Source organism: Styela clava, chromosome 6 (assembly GCF_964204865.1).
Source record: "Styela clava chromosome 6, kaStyClav1.hap1.2, whole genome shotgun sequence".
Lineage (NCBI taxonomy): Eukaryota > Metazoa > Chordata > Ascidiacea > Stolidobranchia > Styelidae > Styela > Styela clava.
In genome coordinates this window covers 8724030-8749523 of record NC_135255.1, presented here as the reverse complement: position 1 = coordinate 8749523, position 25494 = coordinate 8724030, and the positions used below count along the sequence as shown (strand labels likewise).

At 33.0% G+C, this 25494-nt stretch overlaps 1 protein-coding gene across 1 annotated transcript in view; it reads left to right on the top strand.

The window, feature by feature from the left end:
• Positions 1–718: 718 nt before the first annotated feature.
• The window catches only part of LOC120331689 (leucine-rich repeat-containing G-protein coupled receptor 5A-like), a 51016-nt gene continuing 26240 nt past the window's right edge, over positions 719–25494 (top strand). Inside the window, exons 1-2 of the mRNA XM_039398814.2 lie at positions 719–1117; positions 1528–1627. Coding sequence (XP_039254748.2) covers positions 931–1117; positions 1528–1627 — 287 coding nt within the window. The 5' untranslated portion in view covers positions 719–930. The remainder of the gene's footprint in view (positions 1118–1527; positions 1628–25494) is intronic.

Here is a 25494-nt window from a genome sequence, read left to right as displayed (position 1 = left end):
TAGCTATATATTCCAGTTCACAGTTTTCCTTCATCTTTTTTTACATGTTTTTGTAGTTGATTTAATATTTTTCTGTTACTTTATTTTTTCTTCGTTGTGGTATATTTTCTGAGATGATCCTCTCCCCAAATAGAAATAAACGGTTTACCGCTATCCCATCGATCATCAGAAGCGACTACCATTAAGGTGATGAAAACCTATTCAAGATCGTAAGTGCATATTGATATCGAACTGCAGTAATATTAAAGCAAAACCATTTGTTGCTTGAATAACTTTACCAATAGTTTTTCGATAATCAAATATTCATTTATAAAGGAGAGCAGAAGGTTTCTAACGGTAAAAATCGAGGCTTAGTTCAACAAAAGTTACTAATGGAATATGCAATTAGCCTAATAGATTTTTTTTTTTGAGAACGCGATTAAAAATTCACGTTGACCCAGGCTGCGTCCAATAATTTGTATTGTTGGATGAGCATCGGATAGCGTTGTAGCGACAGTGCCGCTATCGATTTATATCTGAGCAATTTGCCGCAAGAGAAAGTTCGATTTTCGGCAGGTAGACATCGGCATCGTCGGTGTTTCTCGGATAAATTGTGTACTTATAATATCTAAGAATGATATATGTAATACTAACATATATTGAAATGGATATGGACAATAGCGTGTAATATATATATATAATTTAAATTTGCTGAAATTGATAAACATTTTGCAAAAATTTGGAAATTTTTTCTACAGTTTAGAACTGAGTTATACTTAAAGACGTGAATACATCTGATGAACTCCAGGTTTTTAAGTACAGTACTCGATTTTTACAAGTTTTACGGCACCAATCTTTTCTCGTGGAGTTAGTTTTGTAAAATCTAATCTTATTTGTCATCAATGGAACAATAACATTTTGACTCGGCGAGTGTTTAGCAAAGACCTAACTATGCTATCAGCAATTTGCATAACTTTACTTGTGTGCTGTGTCTCATTTGGAAGTTGTCAAAAATACCCACACGATCCTTTGGATTATACGGATACATCTGGACCGGGGCCAGGACCAAGATATCCATTTTCAAACGGTCCAGTACCCCCGGAAAGAACAAGACAATTTATCATGTCCTGTCCTAGAGGTTTGCAGCTTTCATTTTACATGTACTCATGTCAGACGTTTAGAGAGATAACACATTTATTTTTCCCAAATAATGCCCTGAATATCAAATCACTAGATACTCGTGTTTAGAAATTGAATATGGCTTTGCTATTAGAGATTTGATCGGCACTCTTTTCATTCTGAGCCTGAAATCAACGATAACTAAGAAAGATTATATTTGCCTAAATCGCATACAAGCTCATTCCTGCAATTATCATTACGAGTATTTTTATTATGAGGTAATCATCACGGAAACGGGCCCTTGTTTTCTGTTTAAATTTATGACGGTTCCGTACAAAACCCGATATTTGATACCATGCAATATGAATAAACTACAAGTTTTTTGCGAATGAAGAATGTGTTGATCTAAAAATTGAAAATATATTTTAGGTTGCCATTGTGACGAAACTATATGCGGGCTCACAATAGACTGCTCGGATAGAGGATTATCAGATGTACCCAGAGATCTCAGTCCACTCACAGAATGCCTGTAAGTCGTTTGTTTTTTCCATATTACGTTCTTCTCTCTTTTTAAAACAAAAACATGTATAGAACGACACTTAGTCATAAATTATTCTCAGTAAATAGTCGATAATGTAAACCACTAATAACAACAGTCATTGTACCAAAGTATATAATTTGAGTTCCATTAGAGCAAAAATGCGGGAGACGCTGCCTAATATATGTATAATGACACATGGTTTGCTTGCGACTCATGTATCCAATGCTTGATCGCAAATCAATTTTGAGGAAAAGTGAGATTTTAGATGAATATTTTATGTTGGGATGGGATATTTTCGTGGATGGCTGTGATCGGCTAATATGATAATACCACGTTATGTGGCAAATGTTTCCAACATATGAAGTATAATTCTGCAGAATGAAATTTCAGTTTTTGTTCTTATGCCGGTAAATTTCTATGGCCAATGTGTTATATGCCTGTATGATAACAGTTTCATTGCAAAACGCTTTGTATTATTAGGTCTGCCTAAGTACGATGTTGTTCGTGAAAATATAACAATTGTAAATCTCTAACCCTTAAATTATCGAAACTTAGCTTATTGTTTAATTGCCCAAGCGTAATATAATCTACCATCGCTTAAACCGAGGAAAAACGTCAGCCTAGTCGGTGCTGACAAGCTTAAGTGCCGGTCATTAGGTAAATTGAATCTGGTTTAATAACACATGGTCTCTATTTTGGCCAATTTAGCTCGAAAATTAGACTCAAAGTACGCGTTTCTGAAGAAAATTGACCAGGGAGAGACATAAGCGATGTGCACATCGCGACGACTTAATTGCCGCCTCTGGAGAATTGTGTCCAATTTTGAGTCAATTTTTGGAATTTTAAATATTCAACTCGAGATATGAATGTTGTAGTTCATATTCATTTTTTTTTATCCTGGGGAGACCTTTTTTCATTCAAACAAAATGCTATCTATTAGTATATACACCGCCTTGTTTTACATTTCTCAAATTCTGTAATATTATAATTCAAACCTCACACATGTACACCTACACAAGTACGGTACATGCGCACATGTGCATAAACGGCGTCTTAAATTAATAACTAATATGGCGTGTTTATATTTCCAAAACTATTTTATAAAATTTATATTAGCCCTGCTGTAATTAACGGATTTATTAGTATTCGAATAATTCCAACCAAAACATAAAATAACATACCGATTTGTTTTTGAGTTTTAGTCAGAAACAGTGTCGGTCGCCATGTGTAATTTTATATAAAACTCCGGAGAAGTGTTAAAAATTTCGACAAAATTGAAATGTCATACGTATTAATTTATTTTTTAGACTGTACCTTGAATTCTTTCATCGTACGCATTTTATTGAAAAAAAATCGAATTGAAATGAATCCAAATATAGATAAAATGAAATAAAACCGAAATCTAAAATTTTTTATTTTATATTTCGATTAAAGTTTCAACAGACGGTCGGTAATTCCGTTGAGAGAGAAGCATAAGTTATTTGACAGAAATTCGATAACGGAATGACACGACACGAACAATTTAGATGAAATAAATTAACGTTACGAATAATATATTAGAAAACCGAGAATGCGGAATAAAACAATTATAACTTCTCATTTTTTCAAAAATTTGCTCGGCTAGTGAAAAAATCATTTTTTATGGTGAACAATAAATAATCGAGTGATTATGAAATAAACAATTACTATTCTATTCTGTACGGGCTGTACGGCGACCACTGCTGGAAAGCGATGACGAAACTTTATTATTATTTATGATAGTATTACACTTTGAGGTTCATTAATTAACGCGTTTATAGCAAGTTACTCAAATATTGAAAAGAAACCAAAATGCAAACTCAAATTAAAAAACCGCATCGAGTTTTTACTAGCTTCATAGTGAACGATTGATCGTGGATCATCTATCTCCCAGGCTTGATAAACAATACATTAATTACAAAATCTCAAAACGTAAAATATTTTGCCTCGATTTATATTTTTTAATTCTGTTTCAAGCATAGTTAAACGACGTATGTTTCTAATTATTTTAAACCAAATCTTCAAAATCGTTGAAAATTTGATTTCTGTGTGTGAGTAGTAGACCTGCCGTTTCTGCAAAATGCCGATGATGTACAATGTCGTTAACGAGTGGTATTAAATGGTCGTTACTCATTTACGGTTCCCATCTGGTGCGTGAATGTTTATTTAAACCATTTGCTGTTTTTCCAAAAAATCTCAAATGTTCGAGTTGTCGAGTGCGACTAAATCCGGCGGTATGTGGATGATATACTTTTAGCATAGTGTTGGGAATTTTGTAAAATTAACTGTGGTAATGCAGTACGTTTACCAATCAGCTACGGTTGAAACCAGATTCAAAACTTAGTTGAACAAGTAAGAATGCATCAAAGCAGAAATACAAACGTAAATACCATATTCAACACTTTTGAGGATAATCTGTCTTTATTATACGTCTGTGCACACAAAACGTTTTTGCAAATTTATAAAATTTTCAAACGTCAATTTGCTGGGAGTTGCCTCAAAGTAAAATTCCGATTTAAAGTTTCCTCATTTATGTTATTTCGTTTGTTTTGTGTCTTCTAAATTGGATTACAAGGCCATTTAAATCGTTTTTTTTTCTTATTTTTGTGGCTAAAATCCACCCATCGAATAAATAAATAATAGGTCGGTTTGTCTTGAAAAATAAACCCCAAAAGGCTCAAATAGAGAGCTTGAATACACTCTTTGTGAATACGAAAATCGACCTGAAAAACACGCTAGGTAATTCATTTTAAAAGTCTATTGTTTCGGGTGTGTGTAAGCACATGACGTAATTCGGGGGAATCGTTCGCAAATAAAAATATCAGGATCCGCTGATTGGAAAATGTGGTCGTGTAAATGCCTTACTGAAAGAGCACAGGGTAGGTTTACACCAAAATAACGCAAAGTTAAAAATTTTCGTATGAATAGTAAATAAAACTTTTCATATAATCCGGTGAGTGAAAAACGCATATACATGAATGTTTTTTTTGCACTTCGTCAATTAATCGTGGATTCAAAAAAAATAGTAAACACTTTACTTTAGACGTGGATCTTTTAAATTAACTTATTGCAAAAAAAATTCTATTCCCATGTTTATTGTAATGACATAAAACTTTTCATTTGGTGTCATTATTATGGACAATATACATTCCTATTGATTCAACAATAAACAAAATGTCAGTATTACCACTGAATGGGGTCGCCTCACATGACTGATGAACCATAATCTATAAACAAACTGCACAATAACAAAATCATTCAGTTTTACTGCACTTAGCCAGTTATCATAATATTGTGATTTCAATTTTCTCAACAAAATGTGATAGAATGAATTCATCGCCTTGAACTCCGGATTGTCTTTTTAAAACACTGTTAAATGCTAGTAAATATATTTTAGCTTTCTTACTGTAAATCAATTACATTTAAATTTGAATCGTTTATGGATGAATGCAATAAATCGTTCCATAAATCCAGAGAAATAATCAGCGCGGAAAATTTTAAAAATTTTTGTCGTTTGCTTAACGTTTCCTATCACTTGATATTCCAATATTTCAAAATATGTTAACGGAATTATCTCAAACAAACCGAGTTAACTTTATATATTGATATTTGATTCTCTCAGTAGTAACATATATATAGCACCATGATGTAAAGTTTGACAGGTCACCTCAGAAACCACTTCAATACAAATTGCTGTGGCGCCTGCCTTATCGTTCTAAACTCCTAGAGCTTAGTTTTCGCACCCACTTTGACTTTTCAAGGTTAGACAGCAAAGAGAGCTCATTCAAATTAGGAAAATTGGCCACGACTGTTGTCCCATGAAATACAGAGGTTGACAGGGCAACCGTTTCAATCGTACATTGTCATTTTTGTTTAGATTCTATTTTATTTGCGGTTGTAATTTATCATTGAATCGTGTTTGGTTATCGCGGAGAAATTGAAATGTTTTTTGCCACTCATTCCTTTTTGTGATATGTTATTTTACAAATGAAAATACCCTGTGACGATTAGTAGCCTTCGGGTAGCTTGAGTTAAAGTTGAGACATATCTCGTTAACACTCTACAGATGAAGCTTTTGTTCCGTCCCTATTTTCCACAGTTCCACTCTTTCGTTCTTCATAACTTACTATGCTACGCAGGCTTCCCTAATTTTGCGGTAACTACAGAAGCATGTTGCCCTCTCGTGACCTTTTAGGAGCAGGCCGGGACTCTTGGGATTTGTGAAGAAAATGCAAAAAGATTAATATATTTGTTTTACAACGACGGAAAACCACCGTGAGCGATCGATTTCAAGATTTGAAAGCCATTTTTATCCCAAATTTGAGGCTTGAGAATATTTAAACTATTATTTTGGATTAAAATTTCATGAATTTGGTCTTTATGTTCACATTGGTAAAAAATACAGTTGTCATTTCCAATTAGACACAATTTGATACATACCTTGAAAGCATGGCTTATTATTACCGAGCTTTCATAAAACAAAGTATGAATGAGAATAAAACACCACTGTATTATTAAATTTAACTTGTTGTGTTCCGCTCCATTTTCAGATTCTGAGATATTTTCAACAAACTTTCCTTGTCTAAGTCATCATAATTCACAACAAAAAATTCTTATTCTGTGTGAATGGGGTTCTCAGAGTGGGTTGCGGAAATGTGATAAATTAATTCCAGTTTGATACGGGAAGTCGATTGAACCAAATTCAATTTTTCCAACCGAGTAACTTCGCGGTGTGGGAACAACTTTCATTGTTTATTAGCAGCAGAACATGGACCGCCAACATCACATTGAAATCTCAAATCGTTGTCCATGTGGTAGTTTTGAAAACAATTTTGATATTAATCCGATCGAAAAAGTGAAATAGATAGATTTGAGTAGCTTCACTTCGTGTAGTAAACTTTGATTCGTAATGGAATTCAAGTAAATGTACAATTATTTTACAACGACAAGTCTCTGAATTCAATAGGGTCCGATTGGTTTTGTTTTCGTGGAAACATATCGAATTCCGATTCTCTCTCGCCAAAAACATCCTCCGTCGAATACGAACAATACTGGATTCCGCTTGACTAATTTCCGAGCCTATTTATTAAATACAATACCATTGAATACGCGCCCCACAGTCTCTGTGGTGAGTCTGATCCCCGATTTTGGATATTCCGCTTAAACTGGGGGTGATTGTAAATCCCCATCAAACAAAGGGAGGATTTCATTTTCACACAGAGAAAGAAAGAAATCAATATACGTTTATGTTGGGACCTAAAATGTTCTTCCCATAGGAGATATATAACAATTTCGTCATGTGCCCCTATAGACACAAACGACCCCTATTGTCGTGTCAAACTCTGCTAAATATTCGTTGAAATAGACCGCCTTGATAACATGTCGAATTCCGTTGTGACCAGGTTATCAAAGTTGTTGAATTGCTCTAATGTGTAAAAATTATATCATTCTCTTAAATCACCTAACGTATTTTTTCTAGAATGAGCCAGGAAAAACGCGTCGTTATTGTGGACAGTATTTTCACAAAACGAGGTATTATAGACGTTAATAACTTATATATCTCTTATGAACTCAAAGCCAAATTTGAAAGCATATCTTGGAGAATTCATTTGATTTGATTCATATGATTCGTGTCGTCCAGATAACCCAATTGGATTCACATCCTTCGGGTGAAAATGGGCTCTTCCATCTCTGAACACGTAATGAAATTAAATACGCTATCAAACAGCCGATAAACAATACAGCACGAATTTTGGTATTACTTAAATCTGAAGACTTCTCAGACAATAACCTATTGTTAAATTTCGATTTGTACGTTAAAACATCTCGCAGCCGCAGCTTTACAATTTTTGCCTACTTCAACGCGAAAGACTCGTTAACAATAACTGCAATTTGATTTGATATATAACTGAGCTCTATTTCTTTTTATTCCCAAAAGTAGAAGTAGTATGAGTTAGCTTTTATATTTTTATAACATGTATGTATTTATATTAATATTGTATGTTTACAACTTACATCAACAGAGGCATGGATACCTCACACGAGGAAAGATGTCGCAAACCGGATTATAGGGGATCGCGTTTCTACCGGCTTTTTATCCTGTTGTTTATTGTTAGGATTATCTAGTAGCATTCAAGCAAAAACAATGAGATTTACTCGTAATCTGCCTAACCGATATAGTCAAAAATCAAGAAAATTTGGGTTGTGTCATTGACTAACATACACTAATAATAAAACGCTTTTCGGTGGATTATTTGGTTTATGAATTATGCTTGATCAATTATATATCGACCACAAACACGGTTCACTTAAGTAATGCAATTAAACAAAATATTCATAAATGTGCAATAAATGTTCAATAAAATGAGTTAATGAGGCAAAATGAATATTTCTAATAGGATTACTTTTCGTTAGTGGATAATTTACCTCGTTGATAAAACATGATGAAAGGTTTTATGTGCAAGTCTATTTGCAATATATGTTTTTGTTTGGCGGTAGGATTTGCAAATCTAATATATTGTCCACCATACCACTTCATAGCCTAGGATTTAATAGACTGGTACTTGAAACAAAAACGTCATTACGATGAAAATTTCTCTCGATATGAATTATATGTACATTTTGTCTCTTGATTGGGATTTATATGCTTTTGTCTTTTGTATAATCAAGAACAGACATAATATGAAATTTCCCGTAAAACACTAATTGATTTGAGTGATTTTATTTTTAGATTAATCGTGAAAATAATCCTACTATTCAACGTTTGATCTTAAGGATATTTCACCCCGAAATCTATACGTGTTTTATTTCAATTTTGTCACTCAAATCAAATCTCAAATTTCTTTCCATTTTGTGACGTCTAAAATTGTGGTATTGCAATGCGCTTATAATTGATTTCTGATAGTAGTCAGATGCTTTTAACTTAAAATATTGGTGGCGCTTGTAAACATAATAGAAAACATAAAAACATTTGATAAAAAGTATCGGAAAATTGAAAATCCGTGTTTTTGAACTTCCCAGCGGGTTTCTATACAGAACGCTGGTTCGGGTTATTTATGAATTAATGTTTTAACTACAAACAAACTTCAAAGATGCCGTACAGACACTTGGTAATAATATTCATAACTTTTTGTGTTTCATAAGGTGCGACTCATGTTATATAGTGCTATAAAATACTTATTTAAATATGATTTTTGTGTCATAACTTGTAATACATGATAACTGTTGAGTCAAAATCATGTTAGTTACAATTTTCAAAGGACCTATTTTTCGCTTTTCATCATGTAAAATTGAGCACATTCTTGTGTTAAAAATAAAAAATCGTGTACATTTGTTAATCTTTATCCAGGTAAGTGTGTTTAACAAAATAATGTACCTTTTGGGCCATTTAAAAAACCCAGAATATTTTGGGTCGTCCCTGCGTTTGTTTCTGAATTTGAATTTACCAAGTTTGAATGTGAATTCAAAACGTTTGTCCAAATTTTACATAAGATTGCCGTTTCATTATCATATAAGATAACCCCAAAACATTAGTAGCACTTACCAATACTTTTTGACCAGAATTTCCTCTAGGTCTTGAACATAAAATGAACAAATTCAGTTATTTGGGAACTCGGATGTCCCCGACGTCATTTTATTTATCTACATAAAAGTTGTATTTCGTCAACTAATATCGTTCATATGAATAAACATGGTTTGTTGTGAGAGATAGGTTTACGAGATGGTAAATTAATTTTATGTTTGCCTTCGATTATATACTTCATACCGACTATAACATTTATAATATTATTACGATGCGACATTGTGTTTGAACAACCATTTGACGTGGACACAAATGGTCCAAAAATGTGAATTTTTATAATTGAAATTGAAGGCTTCATTTCCACTCTCGACCCGACCTAGATAACATCAAAAGATAAAATAGTTCGATTCGTTATCAGCAGCTCAATGTGTTTTTATCTGTTCATTGCTAGAGATAATCAACATTGGAAAATGCGCCTATGCAAATTCTACTAAATTTTAAATGTTTACTCTTCTTCCACACGACTATCATCATCTGAGTTTGGCGTCCTTTATTTTGGGTCCAGCCTATAAGTTCCTGGTATATTTTTGGGATTTTAGACATCTTTGAAATATACTGCGACATGTAACACCCTGTACTTATATCACTTGTTAAAACGTTGGAACTGATTGTATAAGTCATAGGAATATCCAAGGTGCAATTCTGAAACAGTGATCTAAAATCAATCTATATTTATCTAGCATTCTCAACAGAATTATGATAATGTCACATTTTATGTTTCGTGTTTGTTAAACCAGATAGGACGGAACGCAGCCAGACTGTGTTTTGATACGCCACATCGTTAAAGTATAATAAGCATAATTTGGGGCAAGAAGTCACGAATCGTATATCTAAAAATTTATCTCAACCATGCAAGAAAAGTCGTTAACTCGGACCTGTATTTTTGCGGTATTGGGCGCTGATGCTTGACAGAGCATATTGTCAAAGCGAAGCTGGTGTTTGTTTACTGTTGTCATCTAGGAAACTATGATTGATGACGTCATTTTCAGCAGTCATGGTTGGATAGTTCTATTTCCAATGTTTGACAACTATATTCAAAATTGTTACATTCGCATCATTCTTGTTTAAACATGAAATGGGCATATTTTTGGGTTGAGTAGGAATATAGAAGCTATTGTTTTGAGTTGCCATATGTCAACCGTACCCATAGTTTTATTATTTAACGCTATAATGAACCATGCTCATACTCTTAAATCAGTTCGTACATAGTTTAAGCTAAATTGTCCTAATATATGCTTGATTCACACATTTCATGATCGGCTGTACAAGATGCGGATAGTATGATAATTAGAATGTTATTTTCTCTTCAACAGTTACAGATATACACATTGTACACGGTTTTCAGTGACTGACACGATATTCATTGTAAACATTTCTTACTTATACTGTACTGTTGGTAAAATCATTGCACAAGAAATTTAGTGCCCTATTTTTATGAGTATGAAGTGTTGTATCAAGCTTATGCTGTAAGGCATACATAAAAAAAAACTTCAAACACATTTCATTTGGATGTTATATAACGCATGCCGTTAGTCCTTTGGGAAAACATGTTGTATATTATGTATGTTTGATATGGTGTGTTAACATACATTGCTGAGAGGTAATAATTTAATCCGTTAACGAGTACGATTTCTAATTCTACTAATTAGATAATTACGTGATGCTTCGCAACTAAATGTCCTAGCTAATCCTGGCCTGTATTTGCTACTTGGTATGCAGACAGTTTGAATAAGGTTAAAGGTTATCCAACGGACGTAATATTAATTTTGTCATCAGTCTGGCACAATACGCAAAATGTCTATTATGATTTGACTGGCCAGGAAAACGAAAGTCCTTACTATATGGTATCTGAAGATTACAACTGTGGATGCAATATTACAGTAATATACATATGATATTATGGATAATAATATTACAATCATGGATATATATAATAATACTTCCGTACACCAACGACTCGACGTCGTAGTGCCTTGTGTCGTATTTTCGGTGGTTGAGAATCCTTTCTCATTTAAGGACTTACAAAACCTTACAAAACTTGGACTTGTAACTTCATTGCAACGAGCATATATCGTTATGATGCCACTGTATTTCCGATACCATATGTTTTAGCGAACAATAACACATAAACTAGTATATTTACTGTGGTGATAATCAGCTCACCGTAAAATTATTCCGGATGTACAGCCATTTACTGTGTATCTTAACCTTTTGTTAAAAGAAGCAAGATAACCTCATGATTAATTTGCTTATTAGACACGGTTATCTAAATCTGGTGGTCTTGTGGTGACCAATGCATGGATCTGGTATTAGAAATTGTGTTTTCTTACTTGCAATGCCTATGTGGTTTGGTCGACGCGCTACCCCAGTGCGCTTCGGACAAAATATACACCAATTGTTTTAATTTCGTTATTCCGCTTGGAGTGGAAGCCTGAGTATTTTCCATCACAATCCTATCGCAAATGATATATTTACAATTAATTGCCTGTCTGCACATCATTAAAACCATCGCCGGTGGCGTAAACTTAATATTATCCACAGTATATAGTATACACAAAATAAGGATGAAATTGGCTTATCTTGATTAGGAGGCACGCATGTTATGAAATTTTACATTGAAAAAATAGTTTATTAAACTGTTATTGATGCGTTTCACATCGGGCAATAAACCATCTTTTGCCAAACATGAACTGTTGTTGAATTGCACCTTATTTTTTACAACCCATATTTGGCCTAGGGTAGTGTTGTCAGTATTTTTTACTATGCAGTGAAATTGTATTACTCTGAAACTTCATTGAATTGAATCTATTTCGTTATTATGTTCTTGTGTGCATCTTTATTGTTCAACTTAAGTTGTTTCGAAAAACTTCATATTTTGATTTTAGATTTAGTATCTGTCCATCTTCAAAGATATTTTCAAAGAAAGAAATAATTTTTAAGAATTATTATCCGGATTTAACAAAACATTGAGATTTTAAGATTGGCAGAATCCAATATTATATATTTTTTATTATTTAATATGCAAAAATTTAGCCAACAAATTTGAATTTGTATGATTAAAAGAATTATAAATTCAAGACTTATAAAGAAACTTTCATTGCTCTAAAATAAATGTTTCGCATTATCGTAATTAGGTAATTAATGATTGTGATTATTTTACCATAAAATTCAACTAAAAATACTACATTTTTAAGATATATATACTCTCTTTCACTCTATCGGATTCAAATCTGTGTTGTATCAGTGAGGATTCGGTAGCTCGAAAGTTTGATACAATCTCTCTTGTTTGTATATAATTCAATGTCATCGTTGGCATGTCTTATCAAAGAACGTAATCTACAACAAATCCTTTCCCGAAGGTAGCAGTAGATTTTCTCACAAAAATACAAAACAACGTTTAACGGAATGTTGTCGAATGAGCGAGCAATATTAGCAATTACTGCAAAATGTTGTTACATTCACTTGTATATTTTTGTGATCAAATATCAAGTGTCACACATATACTATATAGACATCTTTAAACTAATATTCAGAAAATTGTGAATATTAATAGAATAGAATAAATAGTTCGGTTTACTGTGTACAACTCCTCACAATTTTTAAATTGAATTCTGCACTTCTTGGCATGCAGCGTTTTTATCAACAGATTGGCAATTGGCGTACAACCAATGATTCAATTAAATCCTAATGAAATTTGTCTTCCCAAATATATTTACTTAAACTGGTTTACTGGATTATTTAGGTTGCTCAATATATGCCAATTTCAAGTCTGCTAACCCTAATATCGATGTTATATAAAGTATATTTTCAGAGGAAAAGGTCGAAAATTTTTTATTATGCAAATAAGGTACTAAAGTTGTATTTGGGATATACAAACATACGTCAAATATAACCCACATAATAACCTTTTCACCCGAATTCTATACATAACTATACATATCGAAAGATTAATGTAGTAGATAGGCAAAATAGCTGTTTATATAAAATATCTGTTTAGCGCTGGTTGGTCTAATGACACTAAGTTTTGCTCATCCATTGGGTAAGTAATAATATACTGTCGACACTCTTGAAAATTTTTGATATTGCATACCATTCTATAACCTCGATAGAGGTCAGCTATTACATAACAAAAACGGTTATAAGCATAAAGGTAGAGGGTACTACAATTAGCAGCAGGCACCTCATGCTACCTCAAAATCATTTGATTTTAACACAATCACTGGAGTCACGTAAAAGAAATAAATATCCGTTGTCCAGAAGAAATTAATGGCATTCCAAGAAACTTTTGGATTACTCGGTTCCATATGGTCGAACAGTTAATGAAGTGCTAAGAAAATTGTTTGCTTTTATCCACATTTTTCGTTCAAACACTATCGGAAGTTGACTGCGTCATCGATCATATTAGCCGTGAGCCACAAACGGCTTGTACTGAGCAGATGTGTATTTTACTTGAATACTGGTAAAAAATCGCGGTTTATGAAAGTTAAATACCGAAAGTTACGAAGACTCTTTAGTTTTTTGTTCAGTTTTCATCAATATTATTGTTAAAAAAAAACTTAAGACTTTCTGTCAAATATACGTGGACTGAATAGGACGCCACAACCGAGTTCAGTGTCAATAAATTTGTGAAATTAGGGCTTGTGGAATTTTTTTTTTATTATTCTTGCTTGTCCGCTGTCGCAAGCCTAACGTTACTTCTTCCAAACGTCTAAAAGCGAATATTTTTTGCAATAATTTGACGATATGTGAAGTGGCAAGAAAGCTGTTCCACTGGAACTTTACCATCATGTAATTTCAACCAGATGCTTTCTCCTTTAAACAACAAATGTTTATCAGAGTCGATTTTTAATATCACGTAATCTCAAAATATGGTCTACGTGAAAACTTTTTACGTTCTTGCCCTATTTCATAATTTCAAACTTACTGGTATGACCTAATTTTTATCTGAAGCGCGATCGCGAATTTTTTCATTGATCTTGGATCGTTCGTATTAAAAGTAACTAAACTTTATAACGATTTGTTATAAATATTATACAATTGAAGGCTATAATAATAAACAAAAGTAGAAACAATCACAGTGATTTTTGACAGTTGTTAAATTTTCTCTTGTTTTTAGTATGATTCAGCGAGTCGGTCGTGACGCCTTTAAAATGAAAATTGGTGGTGAGTCTTTTGAAGACACCGCGCAAAATAATAGTTGAAGCTAACTAAATTGATCAACAGAATTTGCGTATAGAATATATTTGTATAACATACCGACTTATTCCTAGAATTGGATAGTGTTTTTTCCTGAGAGATAAATTTTTGTTATCTTCTAAGCGTTTTTTATATAAAGATGTACAAAATTTATGATCACAAACGTAAATTTTCCAATTAAAAATTTTTTTAAAAAAGCTTCACGCGGAAAATCACTGAAAATAAGTGTGATATTCGTAAAATCATGCATTGCAGAAAAAAATCAGATAAAATTGGATAATTTATTCAATAATTTTGGGAACTCATCGATTTTAACTACTCGAAAGGCATGTGAATTTCATATAACAATATATAAAATTAATAATTCATGGGAATATATAAAAAATAGGTGCTACAAAGTTTAACGACAAATTATGGACTGAAATATGTATCCATTTGATCAATCAGTATAGAAAATTGAAGGCTAAAAATAGTAACTACCAAATTAGGGGCAATGTGGGTTAAGTTAATTTTGCGCCTGCTAACCACTTGATGTCATTTTAGGCGCCAAAATATTAAAATTGAAAAACGAAAATTAGGAATCAAGAGCTGTTTAGCACGCGAACTTGTATTGACACAAAAAACCACGTGCAAGGGCCTGCTTGATAATTTAGGACACGTTGGAACTGATATTCAAAATGGCAAAGTTAAAAATCAAAATCTCGATTTTTCTAGTGTATCTCCAGCATTTTAGCCACAGGATTGTGTTAAATATAGGTTTCAGCTGAAATCTGTTGCGTTTGCATTGTCTGTCTAAATTGGACCTCGTTTGAGGCCATTATGTCAACCACAATCATCGTTGCCATATTTTTGGTCTACTTGATCTTATCTATGAAAGGTCTTTCCGTCAATTTTGTCGATGAGCTATTTACCTCCTATCAGGTAATGAACCCGAACAATTTAATGCGGTCATCGAAATTTTTCCGACCCGTGAAATTTGATTCGAAAAACAGTGAAATTTGGGGATAGCTTGCATATTGAGTTACTAATTCATCATGTTAATTCTTGACTCTGCAAAATAAATGGAAAAAAAGAAATGATAATTCTTTCTACTGCTGCGTATGATGAAATCATTCTATTTCTTCACAGACTACCACACGTAAGGAAATTATATATTGGGTATCTCACTGAAAATGGTTATAATTTTAAACGCAGATAGATTATGAAATGCAGAACGAAATACGATAAACATTTGTTAGCTAAGTCGATTGATGTCATCATATTCTCATGTATATCTACTAACGCTCTTTCATTTCTCGTTTCGAAAATACAGTCCAAAATATAATATTTGGTTTTGATTAAAAGAGTCAAATTTTATTGATACATAATCGTCACATTCGCTGTTAACGTGTATGCCATGTTTTTCCATTTGTAACATATGGCAAAAACCACTTAGACGTTGAAACAAGCTGGATGAGATACCATAAATTCTTTCCTGCATAATATCTCCCAAAATCAATGCTCTTTGAGAATTATGCGGCAAGCAAGGCGGGCCATGGCATCACATCTAAATAAATACTCAATGCACACATACACACGCAATATCACGCGTTATATTTTTTTTGCTTTTCTCCGACCATTTGTAAGTAATCGTCTATGAAAGAAAGTCGTGTCGTCAATTCGAAAATGACGATAACGTCATAACGAATCCTTCTCGTTCCAGCCCACAATAATGAACCTGCTTCATATAAATCACCAAGATACATGACGTGTGATAACAATAATGATGAAAACTTAAGCAAATGATAAGAATGTCAACTCAAGTGCCGAAAAGCATAAACCAGATAGTTAGCAAACAAAACAGCAGTGTGCTGTGAATAATAAATGGTCCTGGGGTCTATGCTAAACACCACACGCTTTTAAATAACTAACCAAATTATCATAGATTAGAGATAGTTTTGACAGTTTTATTACAGCAAATTGAAACGATAATTTCCGCCATGAACGTATATAGAAAGCAGTATTACTTGAATATTGGGCCGAAACTGGAATGAATCTGCCTTAACACATTTGTATCGAATGACTTACTGACTGTACTTATACAACTTTAGGGAAATTTTAGAAACTTTGGTTCAACAGAGCGTAATGAACCTTGAATAGATTTCTATATTTTTCCCATTGTAGCATATTTTATTTACTTTTCTAATACGGCAGCACTGCTATCTTCTACCAACAATATCATATTATCTAATAAAGAAACAAACTTGCTTAGCCGATGTCCACGGCTTTGTATAACTGGAGCAAGCTACATATAATAAATTTTGATTTAAAAAAATTTTCTGTTGCAGTACTGAACAAACCTGTGTGTGAAATTTTAGAATAGAACGCGGAAAATATATCGCTTTCTTATTTAAAACCGCGCGTTACGTATATAAAGTGCCATGGTTGTTATTAATGTACATCGACAAGTGGTCTGCTGATTGTCGGCGCCCGTATACAAATAAATGAACATGATAATATTGCTTGCAAGTTATATTGAATATCGTTTAAAGCAACGGTAGCTGGGAACAAATGTAAATACATTGTGTATCAAGAGTAAACTATCATTCGTGATCGGAGTACCACTTTGCTTCAAAATGTTATGATTTGAATGGAATAGTGATATAAACGTAAATATGACGTCATCAAAATATTACAATGACGTCATTGTACGTGAGGGCGGAAGAATTCGCTCAAGGCTATTACTGATGTTTTTGGATTTTGTTCCAAAGCCTACGGGGCCGGATAGAGTGCCCAAAAGTTTACTTCATATGCACTTTTTCGACATTTGTTCTTCTTATCAATAAATTTTAGCATTGATCCGGTTTTCCTTTCATTGCTAATTCTAGTATGTCGTTTGTATATGTACTTTTAGGTAAGAATTAGTACATGCATCTTTTCAGTTTTTAAATATTGTGAATGTAGATTCGTTTCTTGTTAGTTCACTATCATATAAGTGTTGAGAGGGTAGGAATACACAAGTACCTCATATAATTTCTGAGTGTTGTTTGTAAGGTTAACATTGACGTAAGCAATTAATGGGTGTTCCTTCTTAATACAGGTTATTTTCGGTGTGAGTTCACCCGCAACCAGACCCCACATCAATTCATTTGTTCAGTACATTATAGCCTTTGAAACGATATACAAGTCTTACAGCAATTATACAACCAGTTTCATCCATTTTGTGATATATGTATATTCAATCTTAACGCTGAAATTTGATAACGATAGTCGAAGGAAAATAGCTTATTCGTTGTGAACAAGTGCAATTTTCGGTCAGTACATTTTAGATTCGCATCAAGGTGAGATTTAGCATCACTTTTATGACATTTATACCTTTTAGCTATGATAAATTTAGCTATAAACGTCTATTTACTACAATATGTGTGGTTGTTATCCTTTTTTCTCCAGTGCCTGACAATTTCCATTTCGCTCAATTGAACGCATTATATTAGAAGAAGAAATGAAATATAAGACCTCACATATCGAGTAAATTACCTCACCCCTACCTTCTGCCAGCTTTTGCGGCACATAAGCCTATAATTTCATCATATTATACAAATATACAATACCTGACCGGGAAAAGGTGTCAATACGGCAAACAGAAGACCACCAACGAGAATAAACAAATCAGTTTGAGCCCTTCTCTTCTGCTACTTTTGCTGCAATCAAGTCCATAAGTATTTTACCCGCTGAGACTTCATAAAAGGGGTGGATTCTTGACCGTTAAATCATTTAGATTCAGTCCTATAGGAAAAACATTTTTGATATAATATATACAAATTTTTTTTATAATTATAATGTGCTTTCACTCGAAAGTTTCTTTAATTTGATCAGCCAAACTTTATTTCTAAGTTAAGTTAAAGGCACAAATATCATCGTTTTGGTACATTTAAACGTTAAAAAAAATTTTTTGATTGAATTCATAGAAAGATAGAAGTCTATAAATGCATCTCATTTTTATTTTGGATCTATTATTTTCTACAAAATTTGTTGAATCTCTTTTGATGTGGTTGTAAATTGTTTTCATGCCGTGAGTCTACAATTGGGAGAAAAATAACCATTAAATTTATAGCTAGATCTTAATATCACCCTTCAGCGAAGAATAAATTTTGACACGGGCTTTTGAAGTAATTGGTGTTTTTGGCGTGGCAACACTTATATAATATTTTCGCGTTAAGAGCTCTCTTTATATACGGGAGGTATAAGCTTTTGTTTGCATATTACCAATGAACCGTGGAGACTACGAGGCGCGTGAGCGACATTCAAGGGTCCGTCTATATTTTGTTTTGAAACCACCCGTTGCAACTGTGGCTGGGGCAGGTGCGGTCTGGAATATGTTGGGTGTGCGTGAATATTCAAGGAAACAATGATAATTAATGTAAAACAGGAAATATAATACTCTGTGATAATTATCATTTTCTTCTCTTCACATGTTTTTCCAACATTCTCGACGTTTTTTTAAGATATTTTGACAGTTTTTGGTAAATCATAGTCAAATTATAAAATATTTCACGATAGTTGTCACTTTTCTCAATTTGTCGAAATTTGCATATAGGCTCGTCTTTTCAAGTGTGTCGGTATGAACCTAATTTCTTTAAGGTTTATAAACTGATGTCGATATCACCTAACTTTGAAACATCACAGATTGAATGTGTCTCAATAGAAACGAAAAATACATAACTCCTAAAAAACTCAATTTCAAAATAGCACTAGACAATTGTACAAAAAGTCAATAGCATTTTTTAAGACGAATTGGATGATATGACATAGGGGCAGCACTAAATTTATCAACGCAACGTTGGAATTTACAAAGTTTGTGCTCAAAACAAATTCAAATTTTTGTGAATGTCAAGTATGAAACACCAATATGGAATGCATTTCACGATCAATTCGTATTTTATCAAAAGTCAGTTTTGTTGGAATATTAAAAGAGAAAACACACAATAATTTATTTTTATTTTTTTGTGGTCGATACGGTTTTACTTTTTTTAAAGGTCACATACTCACATTTTTGTTTACGGTTTTGACCTGATATTCGATGTGGTCATCCATACACACGCTTAAGCTTTGTTTATGGTAGAATAAAGTTGACTTTGTATCGTATTTCAAAAATCGTAGGAATGTACCGTCGAAAATTGTTTTTAACTATGGGAAAATCATTCACTTTCACACTCATGGCTTTGTAGTTTAGGATTTGATATCGAAAGTTTTGCTAAATTTGCAGTTGTGCACACGATACTTGTTTATCACTTTGATTACTTATCCAAAAACAATTATTTGTCAAGAATTGAAACAAGTAAATTCATTGTATAGATGCAATTAATAACAAAATCAGTAAAGATATTGTGACATCTATTATCTTGGGTATTTAAGTAAATGATATTTGAATATTCTGCCTTCAAAAAATACGGCTGTTCTGCTTCTATTGAGAATCTATATGACTTATGCATGATGTTTATTATAAATAATCGTATTTTTCGGTTGGTTAGATGTTTACGGAACGTTTTATTACTGGTGTCTTCGTATCAGATTCTGCCAGAGTTTTTGCTAATAAATATAAATTTTTAAAATCTGAACTTTAGGCAAAGTTCACGCAAGACTTTCAACCACGTATTTAATTCCTTAAAAACATTGGTCACATGTTCATATCTAAAAACCAATCAATGTATGTCGCCCCGAGCTACTGTAACCTTGTACGACTTGGAGAAAATATACTTTAATTGAATGACTATATTCAGTTTATTTACGTCATTTTGTCATAATTAACACTATTCATATAAGTTATAAATTATTGTGACGTAATAATATTTCTGGTAGATAATTGTGATAGTTACATCTAGAAGTCAGTAATACGAATTAATAATAAAAAGAAAACTTTGCCGGCGATTTATCCTGCAGTTGATGTTCCTCTCACCTTGTCGAGCATTTAACTACGTACTCTTCATAAAATCTGGGGTTCAAACCATGAGTTCGGCACTTCGCAATCAATATGTATTAAGTTGGAAATTTGTCTGCCGGACCGTTAGCATTCCGACCCATTCCAATGCATATAAACAGTGGCTGACAGTGCAGTAGCTAATCTTAGGTCTTTTCTGGAGCCAAATGTAAAAATATTTTGAAAAAAAACTAGAAAGCGAACAAACGTGCGTTTTCCACGCTTTGAATTCGTGAGAATGCCGAATAGTCCTGTCCTGACGTGCCGATGCGACCGAGTGGGGAAAAACAATTTGAAAATCGTTAATTAAATACGACTTCCTGACGTAATGTCATAATTGGCGGCTTATCTGCAATAGGCATGAAAAATATGCGACATAAATCAAAATATTATGAAATATCAAAATTATACCAAATAACTACCAACTTCGAAATGCCGTACTTGTCTTGGCATTCGAGGTTTTATTGTTTTGGCGAAATTCCACATGTCAGACTATTTTGACGCAATCGAGTCATAATATGAACGCCTGATAAAGTATAACTGTTTTGAAATATGTCAATAATTATTCTTTTCATGAGAAATTCTCATTTCCTGCGGAAAAATTATACCTCGTGTTTTGTTATATATTTTTGATATATGTATAGCCCCTGTGCGGAAGTCGGGGTCACAATTAGCACCAGGGTGTGTGTAAACAATGTTGCTCAAGAGAGACGAAGGGAAGGCGATTTGCGTATCGAATGAAAATATGATATTGTTGTTAATCGCTGGATACGTCACAATGTTATATCCTTCTGGTTCATAAATTGATTGTCCGTTTAATTTAATTAATTATTGAAAATGAATTGTAATCAAATATCAGATACTATATTATTCTTTCGGTGGTTCTAAACTAAACGGACGTTGACTTAGTGCAAAAATGCAAGATTGACTCTGAAAACTTTAGGGTACGTCTGCTGACTATCATTCTGTTATATTTATCCGTTTACGCTATGATAACAATGCCGGCTTCATTTATAGATGATTTTCATATCTTCTGAGTATAGGTTCTAGCTCAAGAAAGATTTACCATTGCACCTTTGGTGGAATGAAGATGAACGCGTTTTTGGCCCACTTTGAAAAATATCGGAACGAGAGTTGAATGGATTAGAGGTTTACATTCCAAGGAATAACTTTTTTACCGACCCTGGGGAATTAAATTATCGAAACATAAAGCTCTTGGTCACCGCACATCAATCCAAATTCAGCTAAATCGTTGTTTTAATCGAGTTAGCAAACTTCGGAAAGTTTTGATATTTGTTTGTTTATTCTCTAAGTCGACAAGATTGTTTTAGACGAAAATTCTTTGATGGATCCCGGTGATCCAATGCCTGTTGTTACGTCAACAGATTAATAAAAATTAATCCTCCGCTATTCTGCCATCAAACGAATTGTTTTGCGGATGACACCTTCATGAGGTAAACATGACACATTAACTAAAGTATTTGTGTCTCATATTTGGCAATGTATAAAGAAATGAATATTTTTTAACGTTGTATACATGATCCGTTTGTCCGGTTTAGATATAAGGCAGCTTCACGGTGATTTAAGAAATTAATGAACGTATTTCAAGTAGGAAGTTCGTGAACGACTTATCTCCGCGTGTGATCTCACAGGCGACATTTTGTTTTTGTCAAAGCGTCGAAAAACCTAGGAAATCCTGAAACCGAGAAAGTAACATATTTTTTTTATTGTATGCAGATATTTATTTGTTTTGTTGTTAATAAATATAGCGATCCAACTGCGAATCGTAAATAAAGCATTTCTCTAGAATTAGTCTTTTGAGAGAATGGCGTATTTTGATGAGGCTATTTCTAATTGCCAAGTCCGATTGTCCTAAAAACAGCAGTTTTGGAAATGCTAATGAAAATTTTCCAAAATCTCAGCTTAGAACGAAAACAATATATTACAAAACAAAATGCTGTGTCGCGAGAAAGTATGTGCAAACATAACCAATAAATTCAAAATTCTTCGCCAAATGAGCCACATGTTATTCCCCACGGCACAAAGTTCGAAAGTACGAATATCTAGTGTCGCCACCTCAAATCTGTGGCGCCATGTCAGTTTTTCAAAAGCTAATTGATTCATATAAAAGCAAAAAATTGACATAGCTAAAGTATTTTATTACGCCAATCAGTGGTGAATTTAATATTTCCATTTACGTTTTGGTATACTTGGTATAAATTTATATCAAAGTTTGCAAATCAGTCTTTTAATATTGTCAAATACTGACAGCACCGGACGTTTATTATCATTTTTAATTTACTGTCCTTGTTTACACTTAGTCTATTTACTGATATTATTAGCTCACGATAATTCTAATCTAACTAAATATAAAATCTTTCAGAATCAAACTAGGCACAGAGATATACGATGTATATATATCAACCACGAGAGTCCAACTGGACCAATACTCTCGCCCACGTGGCTACGTTCCCGCCTAAATAACCATGTTGGGCGAGTGAGTCATTTGGATTGATCAATTATCTGTCATGTGTCGCGTTTTGTTTGACAGAATTGTGACATCGCATATTAAATAAAAGTCGATGTACATACGCAATTACAATTTTCTGATTTTAACCGGAATATTGAATCGATGAGAAAGAGTAAAGTTAAGAAAAAAACGTTCTTACGATAAAGTATGGGTATTGTATTCGAAGAAGTCATTTACGGGTCTGAGCGAAATTGGGTCGGTTCAATCCTTACACACATCTCTAGTTTTCAGTGTTATGACACTTTAATAACAAAAATAACGCATATTGAGATTTTTTTATCAAATCATACCTAGCAGATACCTATCTCTGTTTCATTTTCACTGTAAAAGTGAATGCTATCTCTATTCTGACGTGAACGTCTTAAAATGTATGAAATTGAATATTGAACCCGAAAAGAGCTCAAAAGATTTTGAAAACTGTAAAATTGTGTTCTGGCGTTCCAAATCATGCTCCGAAGATCACTTTCAATATTTTATTTGTGAGTTGCATGTGAATTTAATAAAATATCAAGCATCAAGTACTTACATTTTGAAGCTTAGTTCATATATCCACATTACTTTATTTGGTTGGTCGCTGGGACTATAAATTATTGGTTAAGGCGTTAATGTGCGGTGTGAGAGGTGACCTTTAATACCTGGGATAAATCGAACAATATATTTTTGAATCTCTTAATTCCTAATGATATCTCTGTGTTTACACTGGAACCAAATTGTCTGGAAATTCATCAAATAACATTGAATTTAGCGAAAAATACGAGTTTTCGTCATCACTGGGAATCACCTCCTGCATTATTAACCACAAGTTTGAAGTCAACTGTAAATTCCAATATTATGTATCATCACACTAGCTTAAAAGTGTGGCATTTCTTAAATCACTCCAAAATTCTGTCTGCATTCGATGCAATATGAAATCTTTTTGCGACGCGTTTTACGCTCTGAATAAACCGACTGAACAGCTGGTGATGCATATGGGTATATTATAATTTAGGATCTATTCCCGACTGTAAAATAATAATCACTAGTTCAAGTTGACAGGGACAGTGTTATAGATCTTTTTCTCGCATACTTAATTATTATTTTAATTAAATAAAAAGCCCCACGGGGGGAATATAAACAATAGAATATTATAAAATTCGCTTTTCGAGTAATGTTTTACTTCAGTCGTCTTTTTATTAAGGTGAACTCTAAAGAAAATTAGACTATTCGTGTATTGCGATAGCTAAACTCATACAATAGTTAAATACTCTCAAGAAAAAAAACTCGATGCGCCCAAAGGGTTAAATAATATCGAAGTTTGCTTAACGTTGCCACACCAGTGTATCGTCTTATCGATATTTGCCTTTCAATTTACGTCGCAAACATCAAATGCTTATTCAAGTGGTAAATTTTGTTTTATCTAGTGGGAGAAATTTCGTAAACAATCTCCTTAATAAAACGATTTTTATATAGTTTGTGTTTTTCGAATTATATAAAGAAACTCAAATCAATCATAAGCAAAAATAAAATAATTCAGTAAAAAAAAAACATTTCTTTAGAGCGCCCATCTTTATTTCTCATATTTTTCACAATTCTACATGTATCCACTCTGTTATGCATTTTAATTTATACCTGGATGAAGGCAAATATACTGCCGACCTGCTTGGTTAAAATAAAAGCACTGGTGTGTATGTATAATCGTGAAAACCTTGAGTGCGAACTGCAGGCCCTCGACCTGGCCGCTATGTTCAAAAAAGTTTCCATCAACAAAATAGTTAGTCTGAAATTGACTAATGTCTGTTAACTTTAACCTTGACTACTCCACTAATTCAATAAAATAGCTTTCAGGGTCAATATTGAATTCGGTAGATATTAATTCTAGGATTCATTCTACACTAAATCTATAAACAAGTCATCACATCTCGTTTAAACAAGAACATTTTCACATTAACTGATTTTAGTCGGTATCTAGACTCCTAATGAGCCAGTATGAAAAGCAGATTATGATATTATATCACAGTTTAGATGATTAAAAATACATTCAAGGTACCATATTAATACGTCATCCGTAAGAATTAGCGATTATCATGCTGTTATCTGCATGGGATTCGACCCCCTAACCCATAAAAAACGAATATCGAATCTTATCTCACAATGTATGAGATTTCACATTCTCGAGGTGGTAAATTGAAATTGATTGCAAACAACTTGACTTACTTGAATTCCATATTATTATCTTCTCGCCAAGTGATGTTTAAAAGCGATTTATATTTGACCCATGTTTGCTAATGATTTGATAAAATTTTCTTTATCGAAGAACACCTGTTCATATTTATAATCCAATCATACTAATAGTTACAAATGATAAACTATCTTATTGGTTTATGGTGATTAATATCAACTGAAGCGGTGGAAGTTTGATATTTGGAAATGGTCTACGTAATTGCCAATTTTGAACAAAACAGTCTTCTATAATCCAATTGATATTATTTCGAAATAATTTACCACTTATTAGCATTGTGTTCTTGGAATTATTTTCCGTTGTTTCTGTGTAAACTTTCTATGATAAAATATAGAAAATACTTAGGTATAAAAAC